Raw genomic sequence first — 18,827 nt, forward strand, 5'->3', positions numbered from 1 at the left:
TGGCACTAATCCCCTTCCCGCCTCGGGGAGGCGGGTCCCAGTGCGGGTCGGGTACCCGCCTCCTTTGAAACTGGCATGGGGGCGGGATGGGTTCGTGCCCCCTGATTTTGGGATTTTAACCCCCACACGCCTCCAAGGCCCAATGAAAATCCTGCCCTTGGTGTCTAAATGAAATAGTGGGTGGCAAAATTTATTTTGCATAAGTAAAAGAGCAGTGCATGATTTTTTTTATCATGATAATGTCATTCATATGTAATGCAGTGTTGTCATGGTTTATCTTATTACATAGTTTCTTTGTAAACAACATTTTTGTGAAACATTTTCCCATGAAGAAAGAGCCCTTTTAATAATATTTTTTTGTTGGATTGGTAGCCTTTCCTGTCTGAGCCAATGCATTTAAGCTTTCAATAAAACTGACAGTAATATAAAGAGTATCAGTTGGATTGGAGTGTAACATAAGACTTTAATGAAAGAAAAGATTCTTCATAAAGAGTGAATGTCACTTGAACCCCAAGATTGTGTTGCACCCTGCAGTCTCACTCCTGATGGAAGATGCTCATATGTAGATTTTGGATGAGGCCTGGCTCTGATGCTTGAATTGCTTAAAAAACACTCACTGTCAACATAGATGAAAAGTGGCCCCGTGTGGGAGGTAGTGAAGGGTGCTCAATGAGCCCGCAACTTACGGAGAGGAGGAGGAGGGGAGAAACCTGGCACGAAAAAGCTTTCTGCACCTACAAGAAAGTGCCTTGATGCAAGGTCCACTGTCACTGTGGAAGCTGCCATGATCCCCAACTGTCTCCCATGATATTCTTCTAAGGATGGTGTGGCTTGTGGCTTGTGGCTTGTGGCATGACAGGGTGAAGGATTGTAACGGTGCTTTCCCACTTCATGTGATTGGAAGGGCCCACAGTGATAACAACAACAACAACAGCTTGTATTTATATAGCACCTTTAACGTAATAAAACGTCCCAAGGCGCTTCACAGGAGTATTATAAGACAAAAAATTTGACACCGAGCCACATAAGGTGAAATTAGGGCAGGTGACCAAAAGCTTGGTCAAAGAGGTAGGTTTTAAGGAGCGACTGAAAGGAGGGTAGAGAGGTGGAGAGGTTTAGGCAGGGAATTCCAGAGCTTAGGGCCAAGGCAACAGAAGGCGCGGCCACCAATGGTTGAGCGATTATAATCAGGGAAGCTAAAGAGGGCAGATTTAGAGGAGCACAGATATCTCGGGGGTGGCGGGGGGGTTGTGGGGCTGGAGGAGCTTACAGAGATTGGGAGGGGCGAGGCCATGGAGGGATTTGAAAACAAGGATGAGAATTTTGAAATCGAGGTGTTGCTTAACCGGGAGCCAAAGTAGGTCAGCGAGCACAGGGGTGATGGGCGAACGGGACTTGGTGCGAGTTAGGACACGAGCAGCCGAGTTTTGGATCGCCTCAAGTTTACGTAGGGTGGAATGTGGGATGCCAGCCAGGACTGCGTTGGAATAGTCAAGTCTAGAGGTAACAAAGGCATGGATGAGGGTTTCAGCAGCGGATGAGCTGAGGCAAGGGCGGAGACGGGCGATGTTACAGAGATGGAAATAGGCGGTCTTAGTTATGCCGCGGATATGTGGTCGGAAGCTCATTTCAGGGTCAAATATGACACCAAGGTTGCGAACAGTGTGGTTCAGCCTCAGACAAATGTTAGGGAAAGGGATGGAGTCAGTGGCTAGGGAACGGAGTTTGTGGCGGGTCCGAAAACAATGGCTTCGGTCTTCCCAGTATTTAATTGGAGAAAATTTCTGCTCATCCAGAACTGTATGTCGGACAAGCAGTCTGACAATTTAGAGATTGTTGAGTAAAGTGGTGGTGAAGTAGAGTTGGGTGTCGTCAGCATACATGTGGAAACTGATGCTGTGTTTTCAGATGATGTCACCAGGGTAGGAGGGGGCCAAGGATAGATCCTTGGGGTACACCAGAGGTAACGATGCGGGAGTGGGAAGAGAAGCTGTTGCATGTGATTCTCTGGCTACGATTAGACAGATAAGAATGGAACCAGGCGAGTGCAGTCCCACCCAGCTGGATGACGGTGGAGAAGCTTTGGCGAAGGATGGAGTGGTCAACCGTGTCAAAGGCTGTAGACAAGTCAAGAAGGACGAGGAGGGATAGTTTACCTTTGTCACAGTCACAAAGGATGTCATTTGTGACTTTGATGAGAGCCGTTTCGGTACTGTGGCAAGGACGGAAATCTGATTTGAGGGATTCAAACATGGAGTTGCGGGAAAGACGGACACAGATTTGGGAGGCGACAACATGTTCAAGGACTTTGGAGAGGAAAGGGAGGTTGGAGATAGGGCGGTAGTTTGCAAGGACGGTGGGATCAAGGGATGTTTTTTTGAGGAGGGGGGTGATGATGGCAGATTTGAGGGAGAGGGGGACAATACCCGAGGAGAGAGAACCGTTAACAATGTCGGCTAACATAGGAGCCAGAAAAGAAAGTAGTTCTGCTATTGCAACACTGAAAAACTATTACCTTTTACGATATTAACCTACAAGCACTTAATAAGTTTGTGTGACATTTATATGACCACTTTTTTAACAGAAAACCTAACTCATTTAAGGTAAAGAGATTAACAACAATTTATATTTCAGCAGTGTGCCACACTGTCAAAGAGCTTTACAGAGCAATGGAGAGGAAAGGAGATAATCAGGAAAGGAATTGAGGATGGAGTCGAAGAGAAGGGGTTTCAGGAGGCTTATGAAAGCAGGGAAGGATTTAGGGAGGGACTTCCAGAGGGCAAGGGCTCAAGAAGCAGTTACCAAGACTGGAGCAGAGGGAGCCTGAGACAGGTGTAGAGTGGAGTAGAAGTGTGGCGGTTGAACAGACATGTCCAGCTGGAAAAGGTTACACAGGTAGGTGCTAACGGCAGGCGCAAAGGAGCCGAATTTCGCCTCCATGATTCCCAGCTACAAGTTGGAGTTCTTGAGTTTCAGCCCAATGGCTGACTGTTGCTCAAGCTTACTTGCCTTCTTGGGTAAATTTGCTCAGTTTTTGGACAAGTTGCAAGAAGTATAACATTTAATCAAGACATTACATCTCAAAGGAAACATTAAACAGGCATCAACTACACTTTTACACATCTTTAGGGATTAAGTGACGTTTACAAGATCTTGTTTACAGAAAAAATTATTTCAAACTGAAACTATGCAGACAAATTTGCGGCATGTTTATAGTGTCGACACCATCATTTGGTTCAAGTACATTGTCATGATAAACTCTCATTGTGATGCTGCTTAATATGAAATTGCACATTTTCACATTTCAGTGTTTACGTGGCTCCTTTAATCTGTCACAGCACAAAGTACAAGAGTTGGCAGAAAAATAATTATATCTAAAATATATAACAGAACCCTTTTCTTTTATGGAGCTGTTTTGCAGAGTCATAAAAACTGTGTAGTATAAAGGGAAGCAGGTTATATAGAGAATTACATAGAGACTGGCCGAGATTTTCCTTACCTTGGCGGGTCTATGACGGGCGAAATCAGTGACGGGTCCCGGCTTCGCTGCTGGCTCCAGCCCGCTGTGTAGAATGAATTTCCCTTGATTGGGCTTGTTAAGCCCGCTCAGCGCGTTTCCCGGCCAATTGAAGGAAGCGCTTCTGATGACGTCATTTGATGACACGTCATCAGCCAGTTTCCTTAAAGGGAACATGCGCAAATTTATTTTGACATTTGTGCTGTCGGTGTTCTACAGCATTGAGGCGCTGCAAACACTGACAGGCACTGCACAGAGGTACACGGCTGCACCCAGGTTCTCCCATGGGAAGTTCTCTTCCCTTCCAATGGGCGGAATAGACCTCCCCAGGAGACCAACGCAGCCTGGTTGCACATTGCACAGGAGGACACAAGCAGGGATATCGTCAGGAGGACCAGGCTGCAGTGGTGCAAGCCTTTCAATGATCTCAGTAGATCATGAAACGTTACTGCAAAGCCACACTCAACCTCATCCTGCTGTGCCACTCATCACATCCCCATCATTCTGCCTTCCCAACCCTACTCCTACACATCCTTACTCACACCAACTTACCTTGCACCTCCATCCATCCCTCTCTATCTACATTATTACTTCCCCATCTCACTAGCCACCCCTCACACTCACCATCATCCGAGTACAATCATACCAACTAACAACACACAAGGGTAGGCACTTGTGTGTTTTAGCCAATGTTCATGTGAAATTTCTGTTAATGTGCTGTCAAACATTTAAATCTTTATTTTAAACACTTTGCGTTCTTGGACAGATTTGTGTGCACTTTGGAAGTGGCTTAGTGAGTTGCAGTGAATGGTGAGACATAACGGCACCCCCTGCAATGCTGATGAGTGTGAAAGGAATGGCTTGGGCATTGTAGGGATGCTTTATGGTGTTGGTGTGGGGTGGTGCCAACCTGGCGTGCATCATTTGGCAGCCAGGGTGTACAGCGTCAAGTGAAGTAAATCTGGCTATGGTGAGGCCATCCCTGGCGTTCTGGGCAGCAATGTGGTCGGGTGCTGATGCCCTCTGTCCTGTGCAGCATCAGTTGATTACGGAGAAGGTTGGTGTTGTTTTGGTGCTGCTAGTGTGCCTGGTGATGCTGGTGTTGGCGCTGATTGTGATGGGATTCCGAGGACCAAGGTGAGAGAGTTTCAAGGGCACCCATGCTGATGTAATAGATGGCAGGTGAAGTATAGATGACAGAAGTGATCTGTCAATGGTGGGAGAGGTATTGAGGTCAGACTGGATGGAGATTTGTGTAAAGACTTGCAGCATTCTGAATCTGTAGTGGAAATGCAGTTTAGAGAAGTTAGTGGCTCGGGAAGATATCTGAATCAGCTGGGAGCTTTGACTTGATATTTGAAGCTGTCAACTCATCAGCTGAAACAATGACAAGTGACCTTCCACCTCAGCATCACTGACGAGGTCTAGGCACACCAGGAAACCGGTGGGTGACCTTTTCAAATTCAAAAAGCTGGGAAAAAAAGCATTGTTAAGTGGCTGAAAACAAACCACGAATAATTTCAATTGCCTCCCCCACCGCTGCGTGTCGGGTCTGCTCAGCGCTGTCAGCCCCGACATTTGGTAAAGGTGCATGGTGGTGGGTTGACAGCGGGGTCCCAACCCGCTGTCAAAAAAAAACACTTTCCCACCCGACCCGCCACCGATTGCGCTCACTGACCCCCCAGAAAATTCCCGCTACAATACAGAAACAGGCCATTTGGCCAATGTTTATTCTCCACACGAGCTTCCTCCCATCCCTCTTCATCTAACCCTATCAGCATATCCTTCTATTCCTTTCTTCATCATGTGCTTATGTAGCTTCCCCTTAAATGCATCTATGCTATTTGCCTCAACTTCTCCTTGTGGTAGCGAGTTCCATATTCTGACCACTCTCTGAGTAAAGAGCTTCCTCCTGAATTCCTTATTGGATTTATTGGTGATTATCTTATATTTATGATCCCTAGTTTTGGTCTCCCCCACAAGTGAAAACATTTTCTCTACCTTATCAATCCCCTTCATAATTTTAAATACCTCTATCAGGTCACCCCTCAGTCTTCTCTTTTCTAGAGAAAAGAACCCCAGCCTGTACAACCTTTCCTGATAAGTATATTCTCTCAGTTCTAGTATCATCCTTGTAAATCTTTATTCCACCTTCTCCAGTGCCTTTATATTTAAATTCAGTTAATTAAATAAATCTGGAATTAAGAAAAAGCTCGTATCAGTAATGGTAACCATGAAACTATCGGATTGTTGTAAAAACCCATCTGGTCACTAATGTCTTTATCTAGTTTGGCCTATATAGACTCCAGACCCACAACAATGTGGTTGACTCTTAACTGCCCTCTGAAATGGCCTAGCAAGCCACTCAGTTGTAACAAACCACTAAAAAACTCAATAATAAGAATGAAACCAGATGGACCACCCGGCAACAACCTCGGCACCGGCTACGGACACTGCAATGGCACAGCGAGCCCAGTCGATCCTGCAAAGTCCTCCCACAGACTAGTCAAGCAACAGCCTGACATAGTCGTACTCACAGAATCATACCTTTCAGCCAATGTCCCAAACTCCTCCATCACTATCCCTGGGTATGTCCTGTCCCACCGGCAGGACAGTCCCACCAGGGGTGGCGGCACCGTGGTATACAGTCGGGAAGGAGTGGCCCTGGGAGTCCTCAACATTGACTCCAGACCCCATGAAGTCTCATGGCTTCAGGTCAAGCATGGGCTAGGAAACCTCCTGCTGATTACCACCTACCGCCCTCCCTCAGCTGATGAATCAGTGCTCCTCCATGTTGAACACCACTTGGAAGAAGCACTGAGAGTAGCAAGGGCACAGAATGTACTCTGGGTGGGGTAGTTCAATGTCCATCACCAAGACTGCTCGGTAGCTCCACTACTGACCGAGCTGGCCGAGTCCTGAAGGACATAGCTGCCAGTCTGGACCTGCGACAGGTGGTGAGAGAACCAACATGATGGAAAAACCTACTTGACCTCGTCCTCATCAATCTACCTGTCGCAGATGCATCTGTCCATCACAGTATTGGTAGCAGTGACCACTGCACAGTCATTGTGGAGACGAAGTCCCATCTTCACACTGAGGACACCCTCCATCGTGTTGTGTGGCACTACCACCGTGCTAAATAGGATAGATTCAGAACAGATCTAGCAGCTCAAAACTGGGCATCCATGAGGCGCTGTGGGCCATCAGCAGCAGCAGAATTGTATTCCACCACAATCTGTAACCTCATGGCCCGAGACATCCCGCACTCTACCACTACCATCAAGCCAGGGGACCAACCCTGGTTCAATAAAGAGTGTAGAAGAGCATGCCAGGAGCAGCACCAGGCGTACCTAAAAATGAAGTGCCAACCTGGGGAAGCTGCAACACAAGACTACATGCATGCTAAAAAGCAGAAGCTAAGCAATCCCACAATCAACGGATCAGATCAAAGCTCTGCAGTCCTGCCACATCCAGTCGTGAATGGTGGTGGACAATTAAACAACTAATGGGAGGAGGAGGCTCCATGAATATCCCTATCCTCAATGATGGTGGAGCCCAGTACATGAGTGCAAAAGATAAGGCTGAAGCATTTGCAACCATCTTCAACTAGAAGTGCCAAGTGGATGATCCATATCGGCCTCCTCCTGAGGTCCCCACCATCACAGAAGCCAGTCTTCAGCCAATTCGATTCAGTCCACGTGATATCAAGAAACAGCTGAGCGTACTGGATACAGCAAAGTCTATGGGCCCCGACAACATCCCAGCTATCGTGCTGAAGACTTGTGCTCCAGAACTAGCCGCGCCTCTAGCCAAGCTGTTCCAGTACAGCTACAACACTGGCATCTACCCAACAATGTGGAAAACTGCCCAGGTATGTCCTGTCCACAAAAAGCAGGACAAATCCAATCCGGCCAATTACCGCCCCATCAGTCTACTCTCAATCATCAGCAAAGTGATGGAAGGTGTCATCGATAGTGCTATCAAGCAGCACTTACTCACCAATAACCTGCTCACTGATGCCCAGTTTGGATTCCGCCAAGACCACTCGGCTCCTGACCTCATTACAGCCTTGGTCCAAACATGGACAAAGGAGCTGAATTCCAGAGATGAGGTGAGAGTGATTTCCCTTGACATCAAGGCAGCATTTGACCGAGTGTGACATCAAGGAGCCCTACTAAAACAGAAGTCAATGGGAATTGGGGGGAAAACTCTCCACTGGCTGGAGTCATACCTAGCACAAAGGAAGGTGGTTGTGGTGGTTGAAGGTCAATCATCACATCCTCAGGACATTGCTGCAGGAGTTCCTCAGGGCAGTGTCCTAGACCCAACCATCTTCAGCTGCTTCATCAATGATCTTCCCTCAAACATAAGGTCAGAAATGGGGATGTTTGCTGATGGCTGCACAGTGTTCAGTGCCATTCACAACTCCTCAGATAATGAAGCAGTCCATGCCCGCATGCAACAAGACCTGGACAACGTTCAGGCTTGGGCTAATAAGTGGCAGGTAACATTCGCGCCACAGAAGTGCCAGGCAATGACTATCTCCAAAAAGCGAGAGTCTAACCACCTCCCCTTGACATTCAACGGTATTACCATCACCGAATCCCCCATCATCAGCATCCTGGGGGTCAACATTGACCAGAAACTTAACTGGACCAGCCACATAAATACTGTGGCAACAAGAGCAGGTCAGAGGCTAGGTATTCTGCGGTGAGTGTCTCACCTCCTGACTCCCCAAAGCCTTTCCACCATCTACAAGGCACAAGTCAGGAGTGTGATGGAATACTCTCCACTTGCCTGGATGAGTGCAGCTCCAACAACACTCAAGAAGCTCGACACCATCCAGGACAAAGCAGCCCACTTGATTGGCACCCCATCCACCACCTTAAACATTCACTCCCTCCACCACCGGCGTACCGTGGCTGCAGTGTGTATTGTCTACAAGATGCACTGCAGCAACTCGCCAAGGCTTCTTCGGCAGCACCTCCCAAACCCGCGACCTCTTCCACCTAGAAGGACAAGGGCAGCAGGTGCATGGAAACACCACCACCTCCAAGTTCCCCTCCAAGTCACACACCATCCTGACTTAGAAGTACATCGCTGATCCTTCATCGTTGCTGGGTCAAAATCCTGGAACCCCCTACCGAAAAGCACTGCGGGTGTACCTTCACCACACGGACTGCAGCGGTTCAAGAAGGCGATTCACCACCACCTTCTCAAGGGCAATTAGGGATGGGCAATAAATGCTGGCCTTGCCAGCGACGCCCACATCCCATAAACAAATTTTTAAAAAGTACTGTAGGGTGTAGTCTAACCAAGGTTCGATACAAGTTTAACATTACTTATCTGCTTTTCATTTTTCTCCGAGTGTTATTTTTATAAGGGATCATTCCAAATGTGTGCTCCTGTGGTTTATTAGAGTGCTATAAAGAGGGTCTACTACTGTAGCAAATTTCTGTTACTTCCACTTTGAAACCTAGTTTACATCACAAACCTGACCAAAATCTGCTCTGGCAAAACTGTTTAGCAATGGGAAATTAAGTCCACCGTGGTCCCAAGATAAGTCGAGGTCACAATCTCGTGCACAAGTAAAAGAAATGTGGGAGTACTGTTTCTAGAAATTAATTCCTTTGTTCTTCATGGAACACTCAGTGACGACACTCCTCATGTCGCTGACGAGAAGCTTGGTGAGGATGCAGTGCTGCGGATAATAGGAAATGTAACCCATCTGATACAAAAGGTGTTTCCAGGTACGTGGCAACTATAAACAGTGACTCTTATCAGCAGAATGAACATTGACCCAGAAATTCCGTTCGCAAGCCTCCCGCAGGCGGAGGACTGCGATTTGGAAAAATCTCCGCTTGGACCGGAGGGCTCCCGGGAGGCACAAAGTTCCGTTGCTGGGCCTCTTCAAACTGCCGGTGTGCAGGGCCCACGTATCCCAGAGGCGCAGGCGGTTCGCACGATCCCTGGGATCACGTGGGCCATGGGGAGCCAATCAGAGCAGGGAATCTCCATTCATAGATTTGACAGGAAGGCCTGTCAAATCTATGAATAGAGATCACCCCTCCAAAACATAAGTAAAACTTCAAATACATTTTTTTTTAAATCACATTTTTAAAATGACTTTAAATTACATAAATTAACTATTTTAACCAAAAATTAAAATTTTTGAAAAAAGTAATGTAAGTTTTTAGCAGGGCTAAAAATAAATTTACCTTTCTTTAAAGTATTAAAGTATTTAAAAATGCTAAATCAGTGGGAACATTTTTTTTTACTTTCTTCAACTCAGCCTGGTAAAGAATTGTAAGTGTTTTCTGCGGGCGGAGGGTCTCCAAAAAACAGAACTCTCCATCCGCAAAGGCCCTGCTCCCGGGCAGGCAGAGGATCTGTCAAGAGCTTTCTTGACAGATCGGAAATGCCGGTTTCCAGCGCATGCGCAGTGCATGTCTAAAACCAGCATTTCCGTTGGCCCGACGGGTGAGTACACAGCGCATACCCACCCGTCGGCAACGGAATTTCTGCCTCATTAAGTGTAACTGTCTGAAGTGCATTAGTGTGCATGACCAGCCTGAAAGGAATTCAACCACCAACCAGAACAACTGGTACCTTGAATAGTTCAAAGACACTCAGTTCACCTCACCATAATGTGATGATTTTTAACAGGTTTTTCTCTAGTACAAACCTTACATTGCTTAAAGATGCCACTCTAAAGGAGCACTGCCTTCATGAAACAAAAGGTTTTGGCAAATGATGAACGAGACAGCCATGATGAAAATAGCAATGTCATACACAAATCAGACAACAAGGAAGTTGATGCAATTTATATTATTTCATTTGGGCGCTATTGAGGTTTTTCTTTTTCATGAAGATGATGGCCTTTTAAGGATGCCATAGAGTTAGACATGGGCTGATGCCTGCAGTTCTTTAAAGAGTTAGTTCAGGATCATAATCAAAAGATCCTCTACGAGAGGGAGAGAAAACTATAAACCGATCGCACTGGACTCATTTTGCCAGTTCGTAGCAGGCACCTGTGAAATAATTTACAAAAAATGTGCACCTGTTTGGACTGATTCTACGCATTGCTAGTTACTCCCTTGCTGACACACTTACTAGTAGCATGCCCATAGCCAGTATTGAGGCTATCTCAGTAACTCATAATGAAGCCTATTCTTATCATGTAGACACCCCAAACAACCACAGCAAAAAAAAGCTTGAATTCACACTACAACATGTGAACTGCGTGTGTTTGCATAGTCTTAGAATTAATAATCAATCACTCAAAGTCAGTCAACTATTACATCGATAAATTATTAAAAATCTTGCATGGAGTGTGGACTTCCTGTCCCTAAACTTTACTTCTTCTTATCACGGTTTTTGGTTATGCTTTAGGGTTAACATTTACCATTGTAAATTGCTGTGTCAACACTTCCCATTCAATTTTTCGATGTCAGCTATCACGGTGTAGTCGCAGGCTCTGGCTATTGGGTCACCGTATAGAACGAGTTTCTGAAGTCTTTATCCCAACTTTGTTGCTATCTTGTATCTACAAAAAGTTTATATTCATCAACTGACAATAAACAATGGTGTAGGTAATTTAGCAGTTGAAAATCAACATTATCATAGAATCTTGCAGCACAGAAGGAGGTCATTCAGCCCATCGTGCCTGTGCCAGCTCTTTGACAGACCTATCCAATTCGTCCCACTCCCCTACTCTTTCCCTATAGCCCTGCAAATTTTTCCGTTCAATTATTTATCCAATTCTCTTTTGCAAGTTATTATTGAACCTGCTTCCACCACCCTTTCAGGCAGTGCATTCCAGATCATAGCAACTCTGTAAAAAACATAAATTCTCCTCATCTCCCCACTGGTTCTTTTGCCAATGTTAAAACCCTTTATTGTCTCTTTTTTACAAGGTCACTGAATTGAGCATCCATTCGCCTTAACAAGTCCAATGTGACATGAGAAAGTCACTATGCCATAGAAGAGCTTGGGTTGTTTCAGTTTGTTCCAGTGGTCATATAAACATCCCCAGATGATTCACAGGGTAACACAGATCCAATATGTCTCTGATTACGCAACCAGTGCTTTGTCTGATTTGTAGGTAATTAAACAGCACTATATAATATATGTATAGGAAATATAAAGGACATATTTCTCTCAGAACTGGTTGAAATGCACAATTAATTTTTTCTATGAATCTGCTTTACAAAGATGTTAATTACTGCTTATAAGCTGTATTTTGTCCTTTTGAATCTAAAGAGATTTGTATCTGTAAACATATTTTCACAGACACTAAAGTCTACTCTGCAATGGGAAATCATGACTTTTATCCAAAGAATCAGTTTCCTGATAACTATCATAGGATTTACAACAAAACTGCGGAGCTATGGACACCTTGGATGGACCATCAATCTATCTCTATGTTTAACAAAGGTACAGCAAAAGAAAGACAAGCACTCCTCTGTTTACTGATAGACGATCCAAATGCAGGTTGTAGGTTTTCTTCTTCTAGCCCATTGAGTCCTTTTCCCCCAGATTTCTTCACTCCTGCTCCTGCAGCCTTACGGTATCTCGTCTAAATGACCACTCATCGTGTGTGCATCTAGACAGTGCATTTTGGCAGGCTATTTTACAAGTGTGGCCATCAGAGCTGAGCTCAGTCCTGTCCCCGACTGAAGTCCGCAAATGCATATTTTCCTGCAGGCATCATCGGATAATGACAGGAGTGGGAGGGAACTCCTGCCGGTCGGATGAGACATTAAACCGATGTCTCGTCTGCCCTCTCAAGCGATGGAAAAATCCCATGACATTATTTTGAAGAAGAGCAGGGAAGTTCTCCCATTGTCCTGGCCAATATTTATCCCTCAACGAATACAACTAAAACCGGTCATCTATCTCATTGCTGTTTGCGTGCAATAAGGGCACAGCAGTTATTATGGGTGACTTTAATCCACATATAGATTGGGCTAACCGAATTAGTAATAATACTGTGGAGGAGGAATTCCTGGAGTGTATACGGGATGGTTTCCTGGACCAATATGTCGAGGAACCAACTAGAGATCAGGCCATCTTAGACTGGGTATTATGTAATGAGAAAGGAGTAATTAGCAATCTTGTTGTGTGAGGCCCCTTAGGTCGGAGCGATCATAATATGATAGAATTCTTCATTAAGATGGAGAGTGAAATAGTTGACTCAGAGACTAGGGTCCTGAATTTAAATAAAGGAAACTACGATGGTATGAGGTGCGAGTTGGGTAGGATTCATTGGGGAATGTCACTCAAAGGGTTGACGGTGAATGGGCAATGGCAAACATTCAAAGATCGCATGGATGAACTACAGAATTTGTTCATCCCAGTTTGGCATAAAAATAAAACAAAAAAGGTGACTCAACCGTGGCTAACAAGGGAAATTAGGGATAGCATAAGCTCCAAGGAGAGGACATATAAATTGGCCAGAAAAAGCAGTAAACCTGAGGATTGGGAGCAGTTTAGGATCCAACAAAGGACGACAAAGGGATTAATTAAGAGGGGGGAAATAGAGTATGAGAGTAAGCTTTCAGGGAACATAAAAGCTGACTGTAAAAGCTTTTATAGATATGTGAAGAGAAAAAGATTGGTCAAGTCAAGTGTAGGTCCCTTGCAGTCAGAATCAGGGGAATTTATAATGGGGAACAAAGAAATGGCTGACCAATTAAATACATACTTTGGTTCTGTCTTCACAAAGGAGGACACAAATAACCTCCCAGAGATGTCGGGGAACATAGGGTCTGATGAAAGGGAGGAACTGATAGAAATCAGTATTTGTAGGGAAATGGTGTTAGGGAAATTGATGGGATTAAAGGCTGATAAATCCCCAGGGCCTGATAATCTACATCCTAGGGTACTTAAGGAAGTGGCCCAAGAAATAGTAGATGCATTGCTGGTCATCTTCCAAAATTCAATAGACTCTGGAACAGTACCCATGGATTGGCGGGTAGCTAATGTTACCCCACTGTTCAAAAAAGGTGGTAGAGAAAAAACGGGGAATTACAGCCCGGTAAGCCTGACATCGGTAGTGGGGAAAATGCTAGAGTCCATTATAAAGGATGTAATAGCAGAGCACTTGGAAAAAAGTGACCAGATCGGACAAAGTCAACATGGCTTTACAAAAGGTAAATCGTGCTTGACTAATCTACTGGAATTTTTTGAGGATGTAACTGGTAAAATAGATAAGGGAGAACCAGTGGATGTGGTGTATTTGGATTTTCAAAAGGCTTTCGATAAGGTCCCGCATAAGAGATTAGTGTGTAAAATTAAGGCACATGGGATTGGGGGCAAGGTATTGACTTGGATAGAGAACTGGTTGGCAGACAGAAAGCAAAGAGTTGGAATAAACGGCTCTTTTTCTGAGTGGCAGGCAGTGACTAGTGGGGTACCGCAGGGATCGGTCCTTGGACCCCAGCTATTCACAATATATATATAAATGATCTAGACAAGGGAACTAGATGTAATATCTCCAAGTTTGCAGACGACACAAAGCTGGGTGGGCGTGTGTGCTGTGAGGAGCATGCCGAGAAACTCCAGTATGATTTGGACAGGTTGGGTGATTGGGCAGAAGCATGGCAGGTGCAATATAATGTGGATAAATGCGAGGTTATCCACTTTGGTGTCAAAAACAGGAAGGCAGATTATTATCTAAATGGCAATAGATTGGGAGAAGGGGAAGTGCAACGAGACCTGGGCGTCCTTGTGCACCAGTCACTGAAAGGAAGCATGCAGGTGCAGCAGGCGGTTAAGAAGGCAAATGGTATGTTGGCCTTCGTAGCGAGAGGGTTCGAGTACAGGAACAAGGATGTCTTGCTGCAGTTGTACAGGGCCTTGGTGAGGCCACATCTTGAGTATTGTGTGCAGTTTTGGTTGCCTTATCTGAGGAAGGATATTCTTGCCATGGAAGGAGTGCAGCGAAGATTCACCAGGCTGATACCTGGGATGGCAGGAATGACGTATGAGGAGAGATTGGGTCGATTGGGCTTGTACTTGCTGGAGTTTAGAAGAATGAGAGGGGATCTCATTGAAATTTATAACATTCTAACAGGACTAGATAGACTAGATGCTGGAAGGATGTTCCCGATGGTCGGGGAGTCCAGAACCAGGGGTCACAGTCTAAGGATAAGGGGTAGGCCATTTAGGACAGAGATGAGGAGGAATTTCTTCACCCAGAGAGTGGTGAACCTGTGGAATTCTCTGCCAAAGAAGGCAGTAGAGGCCAATTCATTAAATATATTCAAGACGGAGTTGGATATATTTCTTAAGGCTAAAGGGATCAAGGGATATGGAGAGAAGGCAGGAACGGGGTACTGAATTTGGATGATCAGCCATGATCGCATTGAATGGCGGAGCAGGCTCGAGGGGCTGAATGGCCTACTCCTGCTCCTATCCTCTATGTTTCTATGTGGGACCTTGCTGTGCATAAATTGGTTGCTGCTATAGTGACTACTAGTAATACTGATTGGCCGTGAAGCACTTTGGGACATTCTGAGGCCGTAAAAGGCCTATATAAATTTAATTTATTTTTCTTTCCTTTTGATTTCTCCATTTCCTTTCTCAAGGGCATTGAGGTCAATTTCAGCACCAACATCATCACTCCAGATGTTGGATCGAACATTGTGCTTTCCTGGGCTCTATGGTTCAGTACCACTGTGGGCCATCAGGGGAGTCCTGGAATATCCTTGGGGACATTTTTCTTCCACTTTCCTCTAACTTTGCAAGAGGTAGCACAGCACCATCTTAACACAGACAAGGAAAAATTTAATTTAGATAGTATTCCACGATGGGTTTTTAAGTTTTTTTTCGTTCCTGGTATGTGGGCATTGCTGGCAAGGCCAGCATTTATTGCCCATCCCAAATTGCCCTTGAGAAGGTGGTGGTGAGCTGCCACCTTGAACTGCTGCAGTCTGTGTGGTGAAGGTACTCCCACAGTGCTGTTAGGGAGGGAGTTCCAGGATTTTGACCCAGCGACGATGAAGGAATGGTGATATATTTCCAAGTCAGGATGGTATGTAACTTGGAGGGGAACTTGCAGGTGCTCCCATGCATCTGCTGCTCTTGTCCTTCTAGGTGGTAGAGGTCACGGGTTTGGGAGTTGCTGTCGAAGTAGCTTTGGCGAGTTAAAGCCATTTGGAACAGTAGTTCTTCCAGAGTTGGTGGTGTTGATTTTAGACCCCTGTTATGTTGGTATGAGACGGTAAATTTTCAAGACTGAGATTAATAGATTTTTGTTAGGTAAGGGTATTAAGGGAAATGGAGAAAAGGCGAGTAAATGGAGTTGAGCTACAGATCAGCCGTGATCTAACAGAATGGTGGAATAGACTCGAAGGGCTGAATGGCCTACTCCTGTTCCTGCGGTAGTAATGTCTTTGGGAAGGTTAAGGATGACTATAGTAGAGGTAAAAGCACCAAGAATGTAAGTACTAACTCTCTAGATAAGCACCAGTACTTATTTCTTCAAATACTTGCCTAATTAATAATCCTAGTTACAGGACCTTTCTGTAAAATCCTGCTTTCATCCAGTTTATAGCAGACTGTAATGTAAAGCAAGTTGGCTCCATAACACTGGAGTCTGTGGGGATCACTATTTTATGGTGTTTTGACTGTGGGCCTGCATTTTTGGATATTTGCTGTGTTTTCATGCTAAAGAGGAAGAATATTAATGAACAAAAAGCCCCAATAACATGTTAGAATATTTGCCTCACAATGCTGATAGCCTCTGCAGTGCTAGTCCATTGGAATCCACCAGCCACAGGTGGGCTGCTCGATAGAGAGGCTCAAACAATGGTGCATTCCACCTCGCAGAGGGAATAAATGGCTTTGACATGGTCCCTCCCATGTAGTCACAGAGCTGCATTGCCTTTGATCATGGAGAGACGCAGGCTTTGTACAATATTGACTTCCATTAGAGAGATAAGGGCCATTTGGGAAAAAGGAGGAAACTAGGAGCAATCTGAAATTGCAAAGGAGTCGACGAGGAAATAGCCAAGTTTTAAATGGCCCTTCTTACTGGACCTTGTGATTGTCTTTAGGAGCTTTCTACACTGAGAGGCTGCTGGGTCGGACTGACCAGCGTATCATTGTTTTAAACACAAACCTGTACTACATCAGCAACAAGCTTTCTGTTGGGATTAGTGACCCTGCTGGCCAGCTGAAATGGTTTGAAGAGATTCTTTCAAATGCAGTGACAGCAAAAGAAAAAGTAAGTAGTAACTAATGTTTTATCTCCAAATACATATACAAAATATTATGGGGGAAAAATTTGGTTGCTCTGCACCTCCCGTTAGCGCCCTAAGAGGGCTAGCAAAGCAACTAGCGCCCGGGCACGGCGCTGCCAACGCCTCCCGCGAAATTCAGCAGGAGGTTAGCGGCGGTGGTAACCGTTTGCGCCCTGTGGTGCTGCATCACCGGCGATGACGTCATTGCGTGCTCAGCGCCCCGGCCACGATCTTCGGTAGTGCCCCCTGACTTACCGCTGGATACTGTTGTCCGACGGAGTCAGGGGGACCTACCTGCGGCTGGGGTGGCACTAGTTAAAGGGGAGCTGGCGGGCGGCCATTCTGCCTGCCCCCGTTGCTGTCCCCGGCCCCCGTGAAGCCCCCCCGCGGGGTGCCGGCTGCTCTCTGTGAGCCCGGCACTCCTGATCCCTGGTGGCCCAGCTGGGTGCCGGGACACGCTGCGCCAGGCCCCTCCCCTTTAATAAGGGGAGGAAGGCCTGCAGTACCGCCGCGCTGCGCCACGTAGCGTCGCGATATTGCCTCGCAGCGCCCCAAGAGGGACACGGGGCGCTTCCAGTAGCGCCCCTCCTCCCTCTTGGGGCGCTACCTGGGAAAATCGGCCGCGGGGGCGCTAATTTTCTCGGGCCGCTAAAAGTAGCTCCCTAGCGAAGTTAGCGCCCCAAAGGGGCCGCAACTCAATTTTTCCCCCTATAGGTCTAAAAAAAAATAAGGGTCTCTGCTTCGGTCTCTTTTCCTATTAAAAAAATGAGGAGGGGGTAAAACCAAGTTTGTTTATAAGGTCTTTGTTAGTAATTCTGCCACCATGCAGGGAATTTGAGAGGGAACCTTATGGAGAATATTAGCTACTTGATCAGATGGAGAAAGTCAACCTGGAACAATGTTTTCAGATACGCCAACACGGCAGGTCAAGAGGGCACAAGTTCAGGGTCATTGTATTGTGTTCAATCCTGGACAATGAATGTTAGCAAATTGGACACTGGGGGCATCTATCCGCACATATACGCGCGTACACGCACACATGCACACTTTCCACGGGGGAGGGTTACTAGATAGCAATCAGCAGAAGGAACACTGACATCCCCCCTTCTCTAGCCTAGGGATACAGAGGCTGACTATCATAGTCCCAGCATTGACAGCGCCGAGACCAGCTAACTCAATAAAGATCAGCAAGGATGGTTTAATACTATCAACAGGAACCAACTTAATTTGTTAAACAATATAACATGAAATAATAATTGTATTCAGATGTGTATGGGGCCAACGGTGTATCATCTGTATATTCTCTGCATTCATAGGTTTATATTATTGGACATGTGCCACCAGGCTTTTTTGAAAAGAGGAGAGGGACATCTTGGTTTCAACCCCGCTTCAATAAAAGATATATTGAGATTGTACAAAAGTATCACAGAGTAATAGCCGGTCAGTTCTTTGGACACCACCATACTGACAGCTTCAGGATGTTCTACAACCATTCAGGTAGTGAAATGCATTTTTAAAATTCCTGTGCTTTTTTTCGAATTTTCCCCCTTGCTCTCCCGATGATGCTGACTCCTGCTGGTAGGTAGGTCCACAGGCAGTCTTTCATTTGTGAGCTAAATCTCTCTCTCTCTCTTAGGAGTCTCTCGGAACCGAGGATGACTTGCTTCCACATTAAAAATGAGTTCGCAGGTGACTGATGAGTCCAATGCAGGACCTCCAGTCTCTGTCACAGGTGGGCAGACTGTGGTTGAAGGGGCGGGTGAGTGGGGAGCTTGGGTTGACGTGCATGAGCTAAATGCATGGGTATCGGCAGGCTATTCAACTGAGTCTGATCCATGTGGCATCAGTCCCTGATAACAGTGTCCTTACTCTGGGGGGATGGGCAGCTCACCTTCTCAGCTGGGCAAAGGGCTTGCATAGGCTTTGAACAAAAGCAAGTATAGCAAACACCCATTTTCCGGTAGATAGTGATTAGTGATCAGGAGCGGGAGCTCTGGCTAATGTTTCTTCCTTCCTGGCCCAACACTGTGCTGTTGCTGCTGCTGCTGCTGGAGCCTGAC

The 18,827-nt window shown here is 45.9% G+C and overlaps 1 protein-coding gene across 1 annotated transcript in view; it reads left to right on the plus strand.

Moving 5' to 3' along the window:
- The window catches only part of smpdl3b (sphingomyelin phosphodiesterase acid like 3B), a 46,855-nt gene that overhangs the window by 2,335 nt on the left and 25,693 nt on the right, over window positions 1-18,827 (plus strand). Inside the window, exons 3-6 of the mRNA XM_085963153.1 lie at window positions 9,173-9,270; window positions 11,813-11,956; window positions 16,582-16,751; window positions 18,084-18,264. Coding sequence (XP_085819279.1) covers window positions 9,173-9,270; window positions 11,813-11,956; window positions 16,582-16,751; window positions 18,084-18,264 — 593 coding nt within the window. The remainder of the gene's footprint in view (window positions 1-9,172; window positions 9,271-11,812; window positions 11,957-16,581; window positions 16,752-18,083; window positions 18,265-18,827) is intronic.

Source organism: Somniosus microcephalus, chromosome 20 (genome assembly GCF_052327205.1).
Source record: "Somniosus microcephalus isolate GS21.2 chromosome 20, FLI_Smic_1.0, whole genome shotgun sequence".
In the NCBI taxonomy this organism is placed as follows: domain Eukaryota; kingdom Metazoa; phylum Chordata; class Chondrichthyes; order Squaliformes; family Somniosidae; genus Somniosus; species Somniosus microcephalus.